This window comes from Lynx rufus, unplaced genomic scaffold (genome assembly GCF_022079265.1).
Source record: "Lynx rufus isolate CCGP_SWC_20201006 ecotype Redwood Valley unplaced genomic scaffold, mLynRuf1.p SCAF_3, whole genome shotgun sequence".
Taxonomy (NCBI): domain Eukaryota; kingdom Metazoa; phylum Chordata; class Mammalia; order Carnivora; family Felidae; genus Lynx; species Lynx rufus.
In genome coordinates this window covers 167,363,830-167,382,303 of record NW_025814845.1, presented here as the reverse complement: position 1 = coordinate 167,382,303, position 18,474 = coordinate 167,363,830, and the positions used below count along the sequence as shown (strand labels likewise).

At 55.2% G+C, this 18,474-nt stretch overlaps 1 protein-coding gene across 2 annotated transcripts in view; it reads left to right on the top strand.

Moving 5' to 3' along the window:
* Positions 1-18,474, top strand: part of BIN3 (bridging integrator 3) — a 42,603-nt gene that overhangs the window by 21,660 nt on the left and 2,469 nt on the right. For both annotated transcript variants that reach the window (XM_047090374.1, XM_047090375.1), the window contains 7 exons: positions 1,130-1,178; positions 8,131-8,171; positions 8,600-8,661; positions 11,808-11,944; positions 12,503-12,543; positions 16,933-17,074; positions 17,290-17,424. In XM_047090374.1, the coding sequence (XP_046946330.1) occupies positions 1,130-1,178; positions 8,131-8,171; positions 8,600-8,661; positions 11,808-11,944; positions 12,503-12,543; positions 16,933-17,074; positions 17,290-17,424 (607 nt within the window). The remainder of the gene's footprint in view (positions 1-1,129; positions 1,179-8,130; positions 8,172-8,599; positions 8,662-11,807; positions 11,945-12,502; positions 12,544-16,932; positions 17,075-17,289; positions 17,425-18,474) is intronic.

The following is an 18,474-nucleotide window of genomic DNA, read 5'->3' as shown; positions in this document are numbered from 1 at the left end:
AGAAGGGGGTGCGGAGGGAAGGGGCGGGTGTAGCGGTGGAAGCTGGAAGCGGGAGGTTTGAAAGGGAGGGACTGCAGCGTCCTGAGCACTGAGAGAAGAGTGGGAGTGGAGTCGTGCCCTGGGGACTCTCCTGCTGACTCCCTGTGCCCTGAGCTGATCTCAGGGGTGCTTCACTCACTGCTACCTTGGGGGCTCTGGGGAGCCTCTTTTTCTCCAGCAGTTGGCATGCACTGTGTTTGCTCCTAGCGGGACCACGCTTCTCAGAATTGTAGAATCAGAATTTTTCATGCCTCAAGGAAGCTTCTGAATTATCCAGTCTAACCCTGTCCTTTCACAGAGTGGGCAATGAATCCCAGGGCAGTCGTTACCTGCCAGAGGGCAGCCCGCTCCTCAGAGCGGGAGGCGGTGGGGGCCAGTGGAGGGGGGCCTAGATTTAGAGGCTAGATTCTTGACCCTCCTTCTGTTATGCCAAACTGCCTTCCATTTCCAAGTGGAGAACCTGAGGTGCAGAGGGCAGACCTGGGCTAGATTCAGGTCCCTCTTTGAGTTAGCCACGTTTCAGGTTGTCAGTTCTCACCAGAAATAACCCAGCCTGGCTGGGCCTTAATGCCCTGTAGTGTGTCCTCTGTCTCCAGCCACGTAACAAGTCCTCTATAGAGAAGTAGCAGACGATACTACTACAGAGTATATACAGACGATAAGTGGTTCTCATGGTGTTTTTAAACGCTTGTTTTCAAGGATGATAGCTGCCCCAGCGAGCCTGTAATTCTGACTTTGCAGCTCCTCAGGACACAGATTTACAATGACTGTCTGTCGTGTGGTATCTCCCCTTCCCTGCCCTCACCTTTGCAACGTGTTTCAACGCCCGGCTACTAGTAGGAAAGATGCTCTGGGGCAGAAGGTGGTGCCCAGGACTTCCATCCGACACTGTCCATGGGAAGATCACCCTCCAGAGCCCAGCCTGGCTGCCGACGGCCCTAGATCCACAGGGCGTGTGGTTCGAGTGCCAGGAGCAGGCCACTGGCTCTCGTTACCCTCCAGGGAAAAGTGGCCTTGACTTCATCAGTTCTTTTCAGCTACATCCTTCCCTGTTTCTCCTAAAATCCCTCTTTGTCTCTTTCTCTCCTAGGATTCCTTTCAAGATTGGGCAGCCCAAGAAACAGATTGTCCCTAAAACAGTGAGTAACCCGATTCTTTCATTCTGAGACTCCGTCTGTCTCACATGGTCTTTGCAGAGAACCAGAGGTTTGATTCAGCACATTGTGGGGCTGGGGAGGGCAGAACCCGGGCTGCCTCATTCCCAGCCGTGTCGCTCTGGAACCTCACTTAGACTGGGGCTTGCAGAGGCCTCCTGGCCTGGGACATCTTCCTTCTGCAAATCAGGCTGGCTAGTCCCCATCCTGGGGCAGGTGGAGCAGGTGGGTGACAGCCCATCTCTGCAGTCTGGCGTGGCACTCTGCACTTTCCTGAGTGGACTCCTGAAACCTAAGCCCCTGCCAAGGACATGTCCCAGGCCTTTATCTCCAGCCACCTCAGGCTGTGTGAAGACCAGGAAGCTTCTCCAGGAGGCTCCAGGTCCCTTTCTCTCCACTGCCAAAGGAATTCTTAGCCAGGACCCAGAGTCAGGAGGGCATGATTGAATCCTACCTCCTTGAGAACCCACAATTTTTATCTCTATTAATCTCCAGAATGGGAGAGGAATCACAGATTTTTAGAAAGTTTAGAGCTGGAAGCCCTTACAGATCATCTAGTCCAACCTGATTTTCCTTACAAGAAAACCAAGGCCCACGAAGCCACCATGACTTTCTAAGGTTGTAAAAAACCGAACACTAGGGCAGCTGGGTGGCTCAATCAGTTAAGCATCCAACTCTCAAGCAGAGCTGCTTGAGCTGCTCTCTCCCTCTTCCCCTCCCCCACTCATGAGTGCTCCTAAGACAAAACAAAAAAAAAAAATTTTTTTTTTTTTAAAACCCTAATACCGACAGAGCCGAAATTGGAACCCAAGTCAGAGTCTCTGTTCAATGCACATTCCACTGCTCTATGCTGCCTCACTCAGGCTGTGAAGGTCTGCCGAGGTTTGGGAATTCTAGTAAAGAATGGCCTCTTGAACTCCCTCACCCCCAAATCTAATCAGGCTGTTGGTTTCACCGTGGGAACCCATAACTGTACAGTATCTCTCATTGTGACAGTTCCAGCAACTGTCAGCCTGCTGGAGCCCCTGACGGTTCTCCTTGTCTTAATAACCTCGGCCCTCCTTGGCTCAGAACTCAGGACTACAGGAAAGCTCCTGCTTCATTTTGGCAGGAAGGGAAGTTCAGCACACATCTGACCAATGGCTCAGTCTTTGGAAAATCCAAAGGCAGGCCACTTAAAAGGAAATGGGCTGCGTTTCTCTTTCAAGTGAAGGCAGGCCGAGGACAGACTGAGAGTTTACCTCCCATGCAGAGGCTGACCATCTGTGGAGGCTCTCAGCTGAAGCGCAAAGAATCTGGGCGTGCAAATGTTGGGCTCTAGCCGGCTACAGGAAGTGGGAAGGTGTGGCTTTGTGTCTCCAGAGTTTAATCCAGGGCAGATCTGAAAGGGAAGTGGTTTTGAGAAGGGTCTTTTATTCCCAGCGCTCACTACCAAAAAACAAACAGGCAAACAGAAAACCCTCCCAACACCCTTACCTCTATAGAGATAGCCGTTGTTCTCTACAGAAAAGTATAGGTTAGAATTCAGTTTCTAGCTTCTTTGCCAGTTTGTTGATGGAAAGATCTCTGGGTCTTTTAATCTGAGGAGTGGCAAGGACTCCCCAGAGGAGGGACAAATGGACAATCCCAGCACCTATGGACGGCCCTACAGACAAGCCCACAGATGGGCCCGTGGCTTCCCTCTTCCCCTCCTCACGTCAGTCTTGTTTGGGATGGAACTGCGGTCCTCTGACTTCTGGAATCTGCTCCCCCAGTCAGACTGGGCACCAAGTAGTGGTTAAGAAGCCAGATATGGTAGGTTTCCTGCCTGGATTCCCACCGGCTCCGCCACATGCTGTATGTGACCTTGAACAAGGCCCTTTACTGTCTCTGAGCGTTGGTTTCCTCCTTCGTAAGTGAGGATCCTAGTACCTATGCCACTGATATAGTATGAGTCTTGTGTACATGAGGTCATGTGTATGAACCACTTAACACAGTGTCTAGCACATGATGAGCCCTCAATAAATATTAACTACCTTGTGGGAAGATAGTTGATTTGACTCTTTAGAAACCACCGAGGACTCAGCCTGTTCCAAGCAGCCGGATCCCCTACTACAAGGAAATGGTAGGCCGGGCCTTTGATCTCTCACAAGGAATCAAAGCCGACTTAGGCTTTGGAAGAGAGTTACTTGCTCCCTCAACTCCCCAGAGGCACCGAAGTATACGGAGCGAGAGCCTGCCTCTTCAATCTCGTTCTCTGCCGCACAAGCCTCTCCGGGCCCCCATCATAGGCCGAGCCCGGGCAGCCGTCTCAGCGCCTCCGGCAGCTGCCCCCAGACAGTGGTGACGCGCTACCGTTCTTGCCCAGGCACCGTCAGAGGCGCAGATGTGGCTGCCTGCTGCCTGCTGCCTGGAAGTCATGGCGCCCCCGTCATGGGAAGAAACGCTCACGTTATCTTCAGGGAGTTTCAGGAGGTTTTTGGCTCAAGGTACCCAACTGTCAGACACAAAGAAAGCATTGTGTGTTTGCTCTCACTGTTCTTCTGCACCCAGGTTATTAACACGAATTCCATTGTTGTCAAGGCTCTGGCGAGGGAATGGCATGTTCTCTGCAGGGGCTGGCCACTGGATGGAGGCGGAGGGACAAAAGCTCGCCCACCTCCCAGTCCGAACTCTCTGCACCCTCTGCTTACACCCCTCCTGCCCCACCAGTCCCATAAGGTAGCCAGAGCATCTTGGCATGGCAAAAAGCAGCCGCTTCCCCGTCCGTAACCTTCGAGGAGGGAAGAGCTCTTGGAAGCAGGGGTCACCCTGGGTCTTGCACACGAAGGAAAGCACACTCTTAGACTCCGAGCTAGGCAGGCATGCCACAGCGTCAGGGCAGGGGAGCATCCTGCCACACAGAGCCCCCACTTGAGGACAGTCTCCACTTGCAAAGTGGAGAGCCTCTCAGCCTCATTTGATCATGTGGTAACACATGATCCACCAAAGGGAGGCTGCTTTCCGCCCCTAGCACCCCTCCAAGAGGGAGCTTCCGAGATCACCCAGTGTGCCCTCTGCCTCAGCTCTGATCCGACACGGCTTAGCTCCAGGGCTAGAGCCGGAGCCCTGCCTGCCGGTCTCCTTCTTCCCTTCACCCCGAGTGTCCGTTTGGGTGAGACCTCAGCCCACTCATTCATTTAACGAATACTGACTCCTGCTCCATGCCAGCCTGACCCTAGGCGCGGGGGTAGAGCGCTGAGCAGCACAGTCTCACCCCTCCACCTTGAGCCTTTGCAAATGCCCAGAGCAGCGGGCCGTCTGGTGCTCATTCCCCCTTCGCTAACCTCGCCGCCCGGCCCGGCCCGCCCTGACCCACTGACAGCCGTGCACATGTGTTTGCACTTGCATTGTTGACTGGGGGCTAATCGCCTTTTTGGCAAAAGCATCAAGCATTCAGAGATGTTCAGATCTTCCGTGTTTGGCTGTTTCCCTCGGAATGGAGATACCTTGCACTAGGACTCCAGTGTGTCTCCTTATTCCCTTATCCATTATCCGAGGGGCCAGAATCCTGGTGGTGTTGCCTCGGATCTTTCCTCAAGGGAGGAGAGCGATCTTGAGAGCAACCCACACCTGGCTGCCAGAGGCAGAAGGGGGACACGTTCATGAACATCTCAGGCTCTCACGTGGCCGTGAGCAGCAGCAGAAGGATCGAACTCCACCCTGACATACTTCTCAGCTGCCGGGGTAAGACCTCAAGCGGCTCCCCAACCAGAATGTTCCAGCCCAGTTGGAAACCCGCAGTCACTCGCTCTCCGTGCAAGTCCAAGCATTCCCAGCCAGGGGGACCAGGTGCTCTCTGACATCCCACACACGCACCGGCACACTTGGGGATTGCAAAAGAGAGCGCCAGGAGCCAAGGCCGGAGCTCTCTGCGCCCGCCTCCCTGTGGGAGCACCCACTGCATGTTCTTCATCTTTAGAAAAGCTAGAGTCTGGGGGCGCCTGGGTGGCGCAGTCGGTTAAGCGTCCGACTTCAGCCAGGTCACGATCTCGCGGTCCGGGAGTTCAAGCCCCGCGTCAGGCTCTGGGCTGATGGCTCAGAGCCTGGAGCCTGTTTCCGATTCTGTGTCTCCCTCTCTCTCTGCCCCTCCCCCGTTCATGCTCTGTCTCTGTCCCAAAAATAAATAAACGTTGAAAAAAAAATTTTTTTTTAAAAGAAAAGCTAGAGTCTGACCAGGACATCCTTGACTTCGTCTTTTTGGAAAAGAATACTTTTAATACGTAAAGACTCTGCTTAGCCGTCACATCCTACAAAATAAGAGGGGTGATATGTCCAGTTAAGGGAGGCCCAGGTGTAACCCCTGGGCACAGGATCCTGGCTTAGCCCAAATCAGCGTTCATCCCAGCTATCAACTGACCCCGTGCTTTGCCAAAGGGCCACAGACCAGTCTGCACCCCCAGACTTCTCTGGGCACCCCCAGCACCCCAGTGCATGGGAGAAGAACAAGGAAACCCTATCCACAGGCCAGGCACCGAGCTTTGTGCTCTACACAGACTGTTCGGTGATCCTCTAAACAAGCCAACAAGACGGACACTGCTACCCCGTTTCCTTGGCAGCCACTGAAAATCTTCCCAGGGGAAGGCCGAATGGAGTTATCCCATTCCTCTAGAAAAGTACGTGAGACTCAAAATGTTAGGTAGTGTTTTTAATACTGCACAGCTGGTATCAGAGTCCATCTGTCATCCGTCTCTGCTCGTTCCTGTCCACCACCTTCCTCGACGGTGTTGGTGGAGAAAGGGCTGGACCGTCCCAGCGCGGGCTTGCTGGGCCCCGGGCGAGGCCTCGCTACCCCAGAACAAATCTCCCGCCTGCATCGCGCCAGACGCTCTTCCGGCCTTTGGCTGATACTTTGATTCCTGCCCAGCTACACATCCCCTGGGACAGGTAGCACTTTAAGCTTTTTTCAGGAATATACGCTTTAGTGGGAGCGAAGTTTGAGCTTCCTCTTAAGAGCAGCTTTTGATGGATCATAGGAAGGTGATGATGAAAACATTGGGTTCCTGGATGGAAAAACAGGGGGTCTGTTGAAAAGAGGGCAAAGACTGTAGGGTGGGGGAAACCGATGGTGAATTTTACTTCACGACTTTGTGTCAGACCCCAGGTGCTGGGGTCAGAAAGTAAAAGGAAAGACCCTGTGTTCCTGCTTCTAAATTTTACATTTCAGTTGAGGAACGTGAGGTGTGTCCATGCAAGGGCGACATGTGGTTGTGCCCCGGGACCTTAGCTAAGTAGGTTCTCTGTGCCATTCTCTAGCCCCCGTCCTCCACGGGGCTGTCCATGGTTTAGGTTAGAGGTGTATTTGTTTTATCTCCCCTGCCAGGACCCACATCTGTTTATTCACCAGAGCATCTCTCTCACCTGGCAGATTGCGTTGCACTTAATAGGTGCTCAATAAATGTTTGTGAGGTTATTGAATGTCATTTTAAAAAGGGGGCCGGTGCTGAACTAGGAGTCTGAATTCTAGCCTTGGTTTGCCTCTGACTAGCCCTGAGTCCTTATATAAATCACTCCCCGTCTCTGGGCTTCGTCCTCTGTGTTTGTAACATGAAATAATCGGCCTGAATAATGTTTTGCTGTTCTGTGACTGTGTTGAGTTTACCTAAATGCACACGAGTGTGGGTCCGTGGGCTTTCAGAATGCTCCTTCATGGGGCACTGTGAAGGAAGGGTGCGCTGGCAAAGAACAATGGGGCCTTGACACTTTCCACAGCTTTGGGTTCTGTGACCTTCAGCCTGCTGTGAGAGTGAGGACCAGGGTTTAGGGCTCTCACTGGAAGGCATCTCGGGGAGCAGCCAAGAAGGCACCTTTCTTGGGTCGTGGCTTTAATTCATCAGCAAATACCTTTTCCCCTTTTTGGTAGAATGCTTGTTAAGAGCACAGGCCTTGGAGCCAGGCTGCCTATGTCCAGATCCTAGCCCTGCCACTCACTAGTCATGTGAGCTGGTGCAGCATACGTCCCCTCTGTCCTAGGGAGCTCCTTGGTGCAGTGAGGGCCACAAGTACACCTGCCTCGGCAGTTGTGGGGGAGAAGCCGTTCACAGAAGCATGCGGCGAGCACCCCGTGAATGTTAGCTGCTCTTAATTGAGCGCCTCAGCCCAGAGCCTCAGCACACTGGCCAGGGAGCTCTTGCTGCCTCTGCAGAAGGGAACCAGGACAGGCCTCGGTCCCCTCCTCTCGGCTCTCAGGTGTCATATCCCTCACAGGCCACTCTCCTGAGAGGCCATTGCCAGGGCCCCGTTTGACGGATGGAGAAATTCAGGCACTGGACGTGCAAGTGACTTTCTTGACTTCACCTGACATGCAGGTGGCAGAATTGGGATCAGGACTTACACCCATCTGATGTCAGTCTTGCTGGCATCGGGGAAATCTGGTTACTTACCAAGAATTTTAAGAGAGCCTTGCCGGTCAGTAGCAATAGTATTTGTGCTTGGTACATTCCAGCACACAGAGCGTGCAGACAGGACGTTTCTTGGTCCACCCTGAACCTCACAGTTGGTAAGCCCTGTGAGGAAACCAGGGCCAGGAGTAGGAGGGGACCCGCCTGCTTCCCCCCCTGCGAGTCTCAGTCACATTCACATTCTGAGCACCTCACCTGCCTCACGATGGGAGGGGTGGGGAGAGAGGGAACGCAGCCCAGCGCCTGGCTCCCTGTGGTAGAGGAACAGAGCCACAATCCGCTGCTACTTGCCTGGCTGGCCCATCTGGGAGGGGAGTCTTGTGCCCTAAATCAAACACTTAATTAATTTGGGAACACAGGGATACTGTGTCGTTAACGATCTGCTGGAGCTTGTATGAACTGGACCGTGTTGTTTTCTGCAGCTGGGGGGAGGGTGGAGAGGGAGTTTCAGTAGGCTGGCAGATTTTTTCCAGCGTGTTGTCATTTCTCCGATGATTGAGTTATCTCTTTGGTTACAGGTGGAGAGAGATTTTGAAAGGGAGTATGGAAAACTCCAGCAGTGAGTGTCAAAGCCCAGAAGGATGGAGGCTGGGGGGAGTGGGGGGGGGCGAGGGGGGGAAGGGCAGGAGCCTTCCACCAGGTCTCAGTTCCCACACTGCCCCTTCCGGCACCTCCATTAGTGGGCTGCTCATCTGTCCCGTAAGTGCCGCGGGAGCAGAGGGCAGCTCAGTTCACAGCCTGCCAGAAATTCTCCCCCAGCTGATGGCTATGTGACAGTCGTTAACTCATAGCCTTTGGGTGCTTGGCCTCATGCAGAGCCGGTAGCAGCCCTTCAGTCGGTGGGAAAACTCCCCATGGAGCAGGGGCCCCCTCTCCTGGCAGGCCTTCCAGGGCATCAGGCTGGGCTTCACTCAGGTAGATGGGAAGGAAGGGGGCTGAAGCAAGCTGACGATGCCAGGTGCCTAAGCCTGTGCCCCTGCCTTGCAGGCTGGAGGAGCAGACCAGGAGGCTGCAGAAGGACATGAAGAAGGGCACCGATGCTGATCTGGGTAGGTGGCATAGTCCAGAGCTGGGCCGGGCCTGGCCGGGTCACGGGTGGACCTCTGCCCCTCCGTCACGTCAGGGCTGGCTCCTGTGGTCTGTGCACAGATGCTCATGTCACCGCTCATCCAGAGGACATGGGTGGGTCTGAACACGACTGTCCCTGGCATCTCCAGACTACGTGTGCAGCGAGCCAAGGGTCTGATTACGGAGCCCATCTGTTATTTGTTTTGTGGATAGTTCCAGGTTCCCTGGGTGGCATATTTATCGTTCGCCACTGCCTTTCCAGTACAGGAGAAGCTGTGACCTATTGCTTCCTTTCTTTGGTACTTCTCCAGATAGACTGCACTGTCAGAGCACAGATGAAGGGAAGGTTGCGTTTTCAGAGTGGGCAGCTTTGGAAGCTGTGGAACGTCAGGGATCATGAAGTGGAGAGCATGGTTTTCCCCACAAGAAATCAAAATAAATGGGGGACCCCTGGGGCCCAGGGTTCCTGGCCTCGTCCGCCCCCAGTGAGAACTAGAATCTGGGCAGAGAAAGCCCTCCTGAAGCAGTCACAGTCAGTGCATCAGCGTCACCGGAAGGCCCGCCACAAGGCAGATTGTCCAGCCCACCCCCAGGCAGTGCTGAGGCAGCTGGCCCGGGGACCCCATTTTGAGAACCACTGCCCCAGACAATTGAGGGAAATCAACTGCCTGGACAAGATCTAAAATCCCATTCTGTGTTCCCAAACAAGATCATCTGTGCACCGGCAGTCCCTGTTAGGTCTTTGTCGACCCTTATATTTTGAGGTGGCATCAGGGTTCCAGAGACCCATGTGGAGTTGGAGACCCGCATTCTCTTTAAGGTTCAAAGACCACCAGCCTCCCAATTGGTGCTGGGCTGGCCACACCCTCCCAGTCCCTGAGAGTGGAGGCTCTATGGCCCTGCCCTGCAGCACTCACTCACTCACATAGGCCAGTGAGGACTCCCAGTGGGATTCCACACTGTTAATTGACTTCAGATGGTTCGAACAAAGACAGAGGCAGAGGCCTGAAGTGTGAGGCTTTAGGAAAGAAAAGGAAAATTGGGAAGGAAGTCTCCCCTGCCCTACCTTTTCAGGATTTTTTTCCTCAAATATTAAAAAGTAGTGGAAGAAATTTTTCAAAAACGTTTCCAGTTTTGTCCCAAGTTTCTATCCTTTAATTATACTGTGTATGACCATTTCATGATCCAGTCCAGTTACACATGATGTTTGCTCCTAAGCCTACAAAGTCACTGCACAGATTTGAAAGAGGGTTCTTAGCTCCACTGCCTCAACATTTCTGGGAAGTATATATTTCCAGGCTTCTCCCATACTGTGCCTGTTTGCTGGGTGACTGCAGCAGGCTACCAGATTAGAGGGAGGCCCAGGACGGGGCGCTGCGTGAGCCAGTCATCCACTGTGGGCTTCTCTGCTGGCATATGGAGGAGCCTGAGTGGAGAGGGACCCGCTAGGCTTCCGTTTCTCCCACCGGAAACAGAGAAGTAGGCCCTTGGGGCCAAGGAGTAGGCACGTGGGGCCAACGCGCTCCTCATATGGCAAGGCAGGGGCACATCTCTGGTTAACTGGAGTGGACCTCATTTCATTGATTCAAAGACATTGTTTCACTTTTAACATCTCAGAAATCAACACACCATAACATAATTCGCAGCATAGTTTTTCTTTCTCAATGGCTATACATTAATGGTGTGTTACCGTCTTAAATTCAGTGGCATAAAGTAGTGAGGAATACATTCAAAATCTTTTCTCCTGAAACCCTCAAACTGGTACAGACACTATGGAGCAAGCATGCCCCTTCTCCAGTCTCTCTGCCTGCCCCTCTAGAATTTTTTTGTTTGTTTGTTTGCAAATAATGGAGACCCGAAAACTTGTATGGGACTGAGAACCCCAAAGCTGCCAATAGATCTCCATCCTGCCTTGGAGCTGCCCTCTGATTTCCAGGCTCCCCATAGCCCCATATCCTGTGTCAAACATGGTGTAGAAACATGTGAACAAGGCTACAGCAGGGCAGCGGCCTCCATCTGTGGGGAAATGGTACCAGAGAAGACCTTTAACAACATAAGCAGATACCGCAGCAGAGCCTTGTGGGGCCTGCCCACAGCTGTCTCCAGGCGGATCACCAGGAGAGGAGTGGGCGGCGAGGCGGGTGCCCAGGGTCTAGTCCTGGCTCGGCACTTACAGCTGTTTGACCTTGAGGGAGTTATAACCTCTTTGGAGCCTCACCCTCCTCATCTGTAAAACGGGGCCAAAATACACTACCTGAAATGTCTCCTGCGTTGTATGAGCCCTGGATAAAACAGTGGGGGCACAGGAACCCTGCAGAGGCAGGATGGAAACCTGTCAGCAGCTTTGGAGTTTTTGGTCTAAAGTACAAGTCTTTCAGTCTCCATTACGTGCAAAAAAAAGTCTACAGGGGCAGGAAGAGACTGGGAAGGGGCCGTGCTTGCTCGGTAGGGTCTGTACCAGCTCCAGAGGCTCAGAGGAAAACAAGTTTCTGAGTGTATGTCATTGAAACCAGGGGTTGCCTGGCCACACCAAATCTGGCCTCATTTTGTCAATAAAGGGGCAGTGGAACAAAGCCACACCCATTCTTTAGGTACTGTCTATGGTAGAGTTGAGTAGTTGCAGCAGAAACCATGCAGCCCACACAGCCTGCCATCTTGATTTCTAGCCTTTATGGTATGTTTGCCAGCCCTCGTGGGGCACACTCTTACTCTCGTCCGTGAGAGGGTCCCAAACCAAGCTTCAGGCCCAAACCACCTGGAGAGTTTCTTTAAGATACATGTTTCTGGATTACAGACTTACTGAGATGGACTCTTTAGAGCTAGAAAATAGGTATTTTTTACAGCTTCCCGCCCAAAGGATTCTGTTAAAACCTAGAGTTTGGGAAATGAAGTCATTGCCAAAGGTAAAGGTGCTCCGAAGAACTACCCAGAGCAGCCTCAGATGGTCAGGAGCGAACACCATCCAGTAAGGACCGGTGACTTTCAGCTTGTGGTACTCTAGCTTTTCTGGCCTGTGGCCGGGGTGGCGGTCAGGATATGGCCGCTGGACTGAGGAAGGATAGGGTCCTAAGGACAAGATCTTGAAGGCTGTCCCTTCATAGGTTCACCGAGCTTTGACTTCTTACAGCCTTATCCAAATCTGCTGTGAAGATATCCTTGGACTTGCTCTCCAATCCCCTCTGCGAGCAAGACCAGGACTTCCTGAACATGGTGACAGCCCTGGACACAGCCATGAAGCGGATGGACGCCTTCAACCAAGAGAAGGTAGCTGGGGTCTTGCTCTCCCCCTTCCCGTGGCTTCTGCCTGGGTGGAGCGCCCGTGCAGAGAGTCCTCCCAGGGCTCGGTCTTCCGACGCCCTCAGTGCTCTGACACCCGTGTGTCACGAGCCCCGTGAGCTTGTTCCTGGACCTGCTTCGGCACCCTGTGCTGCCCGTGACTCCCACGAGCTCGTATCGCTCACTGTGAGACCCCGAGGGAGGCAGGGCAGCTCTGCTCACCCGGAGCCCCTCACACATTCTGTAGCTGCCCACCCAGCCTGCCCCCTGAGCACAGCTGTCAGCAGCCTGCAGACGGTGCTGGCGGGAGGAGAACAGACCTGGAACAAGAACAGTACTCCCTGCTGCCCTCGATGTCCTGGACATCGTCGTCCTCTCCGCCTAGCTCCAGCTGTGGAGTCAGGGGTGCCCCCGCCCCATCTCGTCCCCACCCAGGGCTCTCAGGACAGCCCTGACTGTCCCCTTTCTCAGGAACGTAGATCCTCCCCTTTTAGGAAGAGTCTGACTTCCCCTAGGTCTTGATTCATTGGGTCTTTCTTTCAACAGGTGAACCAGATCCAAAAGACCGTGATTGAACCCTTAAAAAAGTGAGTAGTGGTCATCTGGGGACCACAGGCCTGAGGGAACTAGGCTGGGGGTGCTTATTGGAAAGGCAGATCAACTGGCCGACTGGGGACCGAATATCATTTCCAGCAGCCTAGAACCCCAGACTCCCAGGGAGCTGACCGGAAACTCAACAGGGACGCTGGCGATGTGATCTGTGGCCCCAGAGCACCCGCCCTGCCCAGTGCACTCAGTGACTTGCGGTCTGCCCCAGCAGACAGTCTCTAGTCAGTGGTCACTTTGCCATCTTTCCCTCTGTTCCCGCTGAGAGCCAGAGGTCCCAGAGCTTGCTGAATGAAGCGAGCAGAGCGCTTGGCCAGCCCTCAGCGGGGATGAGCAAGGCCTTTCATCTCCCCGCCGCACCGGGAGAGCAGCTGCCTGCGGCGCCCGGCTTCGGAGATGTGGGGGTGGCTGCACATGGGGAAGGGCGCAGCAGCAGGGTCCTGCCTGGGAAGGTCCCCAAACTCGTGACCCGACAGGGTCAGAAATTCTTCTGCGAGGCTCATCTTCTCTCAGGCAGGCTCTGGGCAGCGATCAGACAGACCTATCCCCCGGTCCCCTGAGGTGGTGTGCTGGCGGGGGGCGGGGACAGGCAGGAGCATTGCCTTGAAGCTCCACATCACTTCATCTGCCCCCCTAGCCTCTCCCAAACTGACTCTGACCTAGAAAGGCTCCCGCTCCAGCCCGGCAGCTGCACTTTATTACCTCTTCTGTGGTGGTCCCTGGCAGCTGCCTCACCAGGCCTGGGTAATGAGGCTCTGCTAATTACCATTAGGCCTGGATCAGGGCCCGGAGGGAGATGAAGAGAGCAGGTTTTGGTCCTCTAGCCCCTGGCTTTGAGGTTACTGAGCTCTTCACTCCCTGTTCGGGTCCAAGGGGTGGGGTTAGGGAAAGCTCTTTCCGAGCCAGGCTGTCTGGAGGCTCGGCCCACCCTCCTTCCCTGGGCCCCTTCCCCTACCCCCTGCTCGGGCCCAGGTTGCAGGGCCACACGAGGAACTGGGTGCCGAGGAGGCTGGTGGCTCAGGAGGGAGGTGGCAGCAGGGGCTCCGTGGCTGGAGGCTTTCTGACCGGGTCCCCAGGACCGAGTGTTCGCAGTTGGGTGGGAAGGACCACGGGCAGAGCAGACCCTGCCCCTGGCGTTCCAGGAGCTGCCACAGAGACACCCATGGCTGGCAGAGCTAGGCAGGGGACACCAGCTCAGAGAGCTAGGGGACTGACTCCAACCTCGATTTCACAACCAAGGAGGCAGCCTTGAAATCTGATGCCTGGCTTCTACAGCCAAATGGAGAGAAATCCCGGCTGCTTCCCACCGCCCCAGCAGCCCACCACCTGCCAGGAAGGTGGGTGAGTGGCACAGGAGGCGGGCACCATCTCCGCAGCAGATCCGCTGACCTCTGCCTGAGCCCCCCGGGCCTGCCTGCCTACCCGGCCGGCTTCTCCATCCCGTAGCCGACATGCGATCTCCCCCAACCACATAAAACCGGCACTGCCTGTTGCCGCCTCTTGCCAGGAGAGAAGCTCCCAGGGACCCCAGTACCGGAAACAGGAAACTGCAGCTTTCCTGTCCTCTGATGAAGAACATCACCACATGGCCACCCTGCCGCCCCCAGCCTCCCCCCAGGGGGCTCGGCCTCTAATCCCCCAGTCTCTGGGCTGTGTTCACATGGTCGGATGGGGATGCTTTCAATTTCCCTTTCCTGGTGGGTGGAAGATCCCGGCTGTGTGGGCACAGATTGAGGAATGGCAGGCATTCCCCACCAGGGCCGGCTGCTCCCAGCCTACCTCCCAGCCGGCCTCTTTCTCCCTCCCCCTTTCCCTCCTCCCTCTCACTGCCTCCTCACCCCACTGCTTACCCAGGGGAGGCAGTTTGGTTGAACCTTAGGACAGTCACCTGGGCAGAGCTTCAGCGAGGGTGTGGTGTAGGCCCAGCCCTGTTCTGCTTTCTCTGGAGGGCGGACACAACACAGATCTTAGGAGCTTGTGACCCAGTGTTGAAGCCATGATGGCGCTCTCAGGAAGAAAGACCAGGATGGTCCATAAATGCCGAGGGGGCGCTTTGCAGCGGAGTGGGGAAAGTGCTGGGCGGGCAGTCCCAGCTGGCCCCCAGCCGGCCCATGACCCTGGCCAGCGCCCTGCTCCTCCAAATCTGTTTCCCCATCTGTGGAAGGGGAGGCCTGAACCCAACCCCTGCAATGGCATTTAGTTGTCGTTTCTGTGCCTTTGATCCCAGCCCTGGGAATCAACCCCAGGTGACAACTGAGGGTGAGCAAAGAGACGAGTGCTCTGGGGTCAGAGGGCATCCGGAACTGCTCAGCCACCAGCATGGTGGTCATCCCGCCTGGCGCCCGCAGAATGCATCCCTGGTGCTGCCCTCTTTCCTAATAGGAGGAAACCCTCCACCTGTTGCTTCCTGCCCCATTCTTGTCCTGTCCGTGCCCACTCCTCCCAGGCCGCCAGCAGCATGGACAGCAGAGGCCCAGGCACTGGGGCCACCTAAGCAGGCCACTTCTAATGAGAGAATGAGGGTGGCCACTGGTGGCCTCTAGTCTGGTTGGGGTCAAGAGGGTGGTGGTGGTGGTGGTGGTTTCTCAGGCTCCGTTGCACCTGCTTCCTTGAGTCACAGGCCTCTCAGCTGCTGGTCACACTCCTCCCAGGAGGGGAGAGGGGCTTGCCTAGCAACTGAGACCCCCTCAGAGCTGCCGCCTGAGGCACAAACAGTGAGGCTGGTCCCTGCCCATGGTCTTATCTGTTCAGACCTACCCAGGATAGGGGACCTTTGTCCTGAAGGTACTGCTCCCCACACCCAGTTCACACAGCAGCAAGGAGGCTCCTCTGCTGGCAGATCAGTCATTCAAGTATCGATTTGATGACTGATTTGTCTAAGGGCATGTCTTACCCACTTCTAGCCTTTCCAGTTAGGTAGTGAGCCCATTAGGTCACCAGTCAGTTAGAAGGACTCATTTTAGTGTCCTTTCTTGGGGATAAGGCTTTTGTTTGACCAGAACCTACTGCCTGTATCTATAGCCTTGGCTGGGGAATTCAGTGCTTCGGTCAAATTTATGTTCTCTGTTCTCTGGCAAAAATCTTCATTACTCTTATGTCACGGGCACTCGTGATTTGTTGGGGCTTTTAAAAACCAAATTCATGATCATGCTTCTTTGAGAGGCAGACTTGGAAAATTGTTCTTCCTGTGGCATGTGAACTGCCTAAAGATGGCCCTGGAGCTGACGGGCACCTCCGGCCCCAGCATTGTGGAAGGGGAGGTCCCCACAGCATGTTGTCCCGGCCGCTCCTAGAGAAACCCAGTCTTCTGGCCCCGAGTGCCCCCTCTGTGCCTCTCAACCCCGAATAACCACTGTGCCACCATTTTCCTCAGTTGCGGGGCCCGACCTGCAGGGTAGATGCCTCCTGCCCTGCAGGCTTTGCTCGCCAGGCAGCTGCCCCATCTCTTCCCGTCCAGTTCCAGAAAACCTGCTTGCAGGCTTGCCTTGCCTTCTCCGACACTCCAATCAAGGGAAATACAGCGTCCCTGCCTGGGATGCAGTCCTGCCCGGTGTCTGTCTCAAGACCTCATTGCTCTTCCCAGTCAAAGATGATAGTCATCACAAAGATGATGCCCACAGGGGCCAAAAGTGTCCGCTGACACTCTTTGTGAGTGGCCCACTCCTCAGCATTTCCCTGTGGTCCTTTTTAGTCCTGGTGGGGCAACAAGATGTCCTTGAGTCATTTTCCTCAAACATCTGGTTCAACGGTTCAGCCATTTCAGTGGCAGAACCCGAGGGTTCCTGCTTTTCTCACGGTCAGCTGATAGAAATAGGCCAAGACTAGGTTTTGACTGCAGTTGTCACTGCTAGTGACACCATGAGGTGGCAGGGAGGTGCCAGAGAACTGGGATGCTTGAGCTCTCTGCTGGACAGTCACTATCCTGGTTGTGACCCTGGACAAGTCATGTCATCTCTCTGGCCTCAATTTCATTGATTGTGTTAAAGGAAGATGTTGGACAGATTATTCCCAAGAGTCTTCAGCTCTCCCATGCTCTGTGACAGGTCTCTGTCATGTGCGGGGTCATATGAGATGGGTGGGGAAGGGGCAGTGGCCATGCCAGTGGCTTCCTTGCATTCCTGCTCCTGTGGCTCACTCTGATCAGTAGAGTGACCCTTAGTCCTACTTCCTTCCTGTGGCCTTACCCCAGACGGCATTCTCAGCAGTGGGTGCTCCCCAGGGGCCACGGCCTCATCTGTCTTACCCACGTGAAATCCCCAAGACCTAGAACAGGGTCTGGCACTTAGTAGGCACTCAGTATGTATTTTTGAATGGACGCCGAGCTGCTGGGCTGCGGCTCCAAGAACAGCCTGTATCCGACTGTGCGGCAGGTTTAGCAGTGTCTTCCCAAGCCTCAACATGGCGGTGAAGCGGCGGGAGCAGGCCTTGCAGGACTACAGAAGATTGCAGGCCAAGGTGGAGAAGTACGAGGAGAAGGAGAAGACGGGGCCAGTGCTGGCCAAACTCCACCAGGTACCAAGAAGGGAGAGGTGGGTGTGGACAACGGGCCCCGTGGGTGACTTGTGGCAAGTTCCTCCTTCACCTGGGGACCAGCTTTGGGGGCTAGGAGACCAAGACACCAGATGTGATCCCCACCCCACCCCCGCCCCCAACATACACATCGTGCCCCCAGCATACACTCTGGGTAAGCTACCAAGAGCTGTGACACCCAGTGTCTTGTCCCTCAGGCCCGAGAAGAGCTTCGGCCTGTGCGGGACGACTTTGAGGCCAAGAACAAGCAGCTCCTGGATGAGATGCCGCGGTTCTACAACAGCCGCCTGGACTACTTCCAGCCCAGCTTTGAGTCCCTGATCCGAGCGCAGGTGAGGCGGCTCCCCACCCTGCCCCAAAGGACGGCGAATGCTTGCTCCCCTGGGAGATGGTCCTGGGCTTTGTAGACACCCTCGCGCCCGTCCCTGCTTCCCAACTGGGAGGGTGGCTTAGCCGTTCTCCGCCAAGTCAGCAGTGCCGCCACCCTGCCCCCGGCACCGCGTCTGCGTCTGACTCTGAGCATTTGCTGGACTTACCGCCTGGGCTCCTCCGTTGCTGTTTGGTGAATCACAGTCCCAGGATGAGACCCCTTTTTGTTGAATGGCTTTTCCCTCAAGTTCTCTCTCTCCTCTCATTGTACCACCAGTGGCAAGAAGAGAGACACTCTGTCAACACCTCACTTTGACGGGCAGGTTCTTCTTGCCTGGTGTGCTCAGGTCCGGCACAGAGGCCTGCAGGGCAAAGGCCCACACCCCTGCTTCCCCGCTCTAGTTGCTCCTCCTCGCTAGGCAGGAGACCATAGGCTCTCTTGACTTCTAGCAACCCTTGGAGGGTTCCCTACATCCTGGGGAGGGCCATGCTCAAGGCCTCTGCCTGGGTGCCAGGCCACAGGGCACCTTCCAGTGGAAAGGCAGGCTGGCCTCTGGCCAGGTGTGCATAGAGGTGCCCGGGGTAGCACCGGGGCCGGGCAGCTGGAGGGTGGGAAGCAGGCTAAGGCCTCCCACCACTCGAGGGTTTGAGGACACAATGTCCAGCTGCATGTAGCTCCTGCGTAGCAACCCCCCCCCCCCCAGCCCCGGCCATTCTTCAAACCGTTCGCAGGGATTGTTCTCCCCATTGTAAAAGAGAGGAGGTTAAGGTGCCAAACCAAGAGGTCTCTGCCATGTGGGGCCCCCGCATCAGCCTCCTGCAGGCACTCAGCATCCTGCCACCTCTCCCACCGTTCCCCAGCCGGTGACAAAGCTAAAGAGTCGGCCCCCTCCTGCCCACTTCGGTGCTTGGCCTGGGTGTCTGGCGCCCTCTAGTGGACACACTCCTTGCAGTCAACAAGGTGACCGAAGCTGAAAGGCCTCAGGGTACCCAGGGAAAAGCCCAATCCTTAC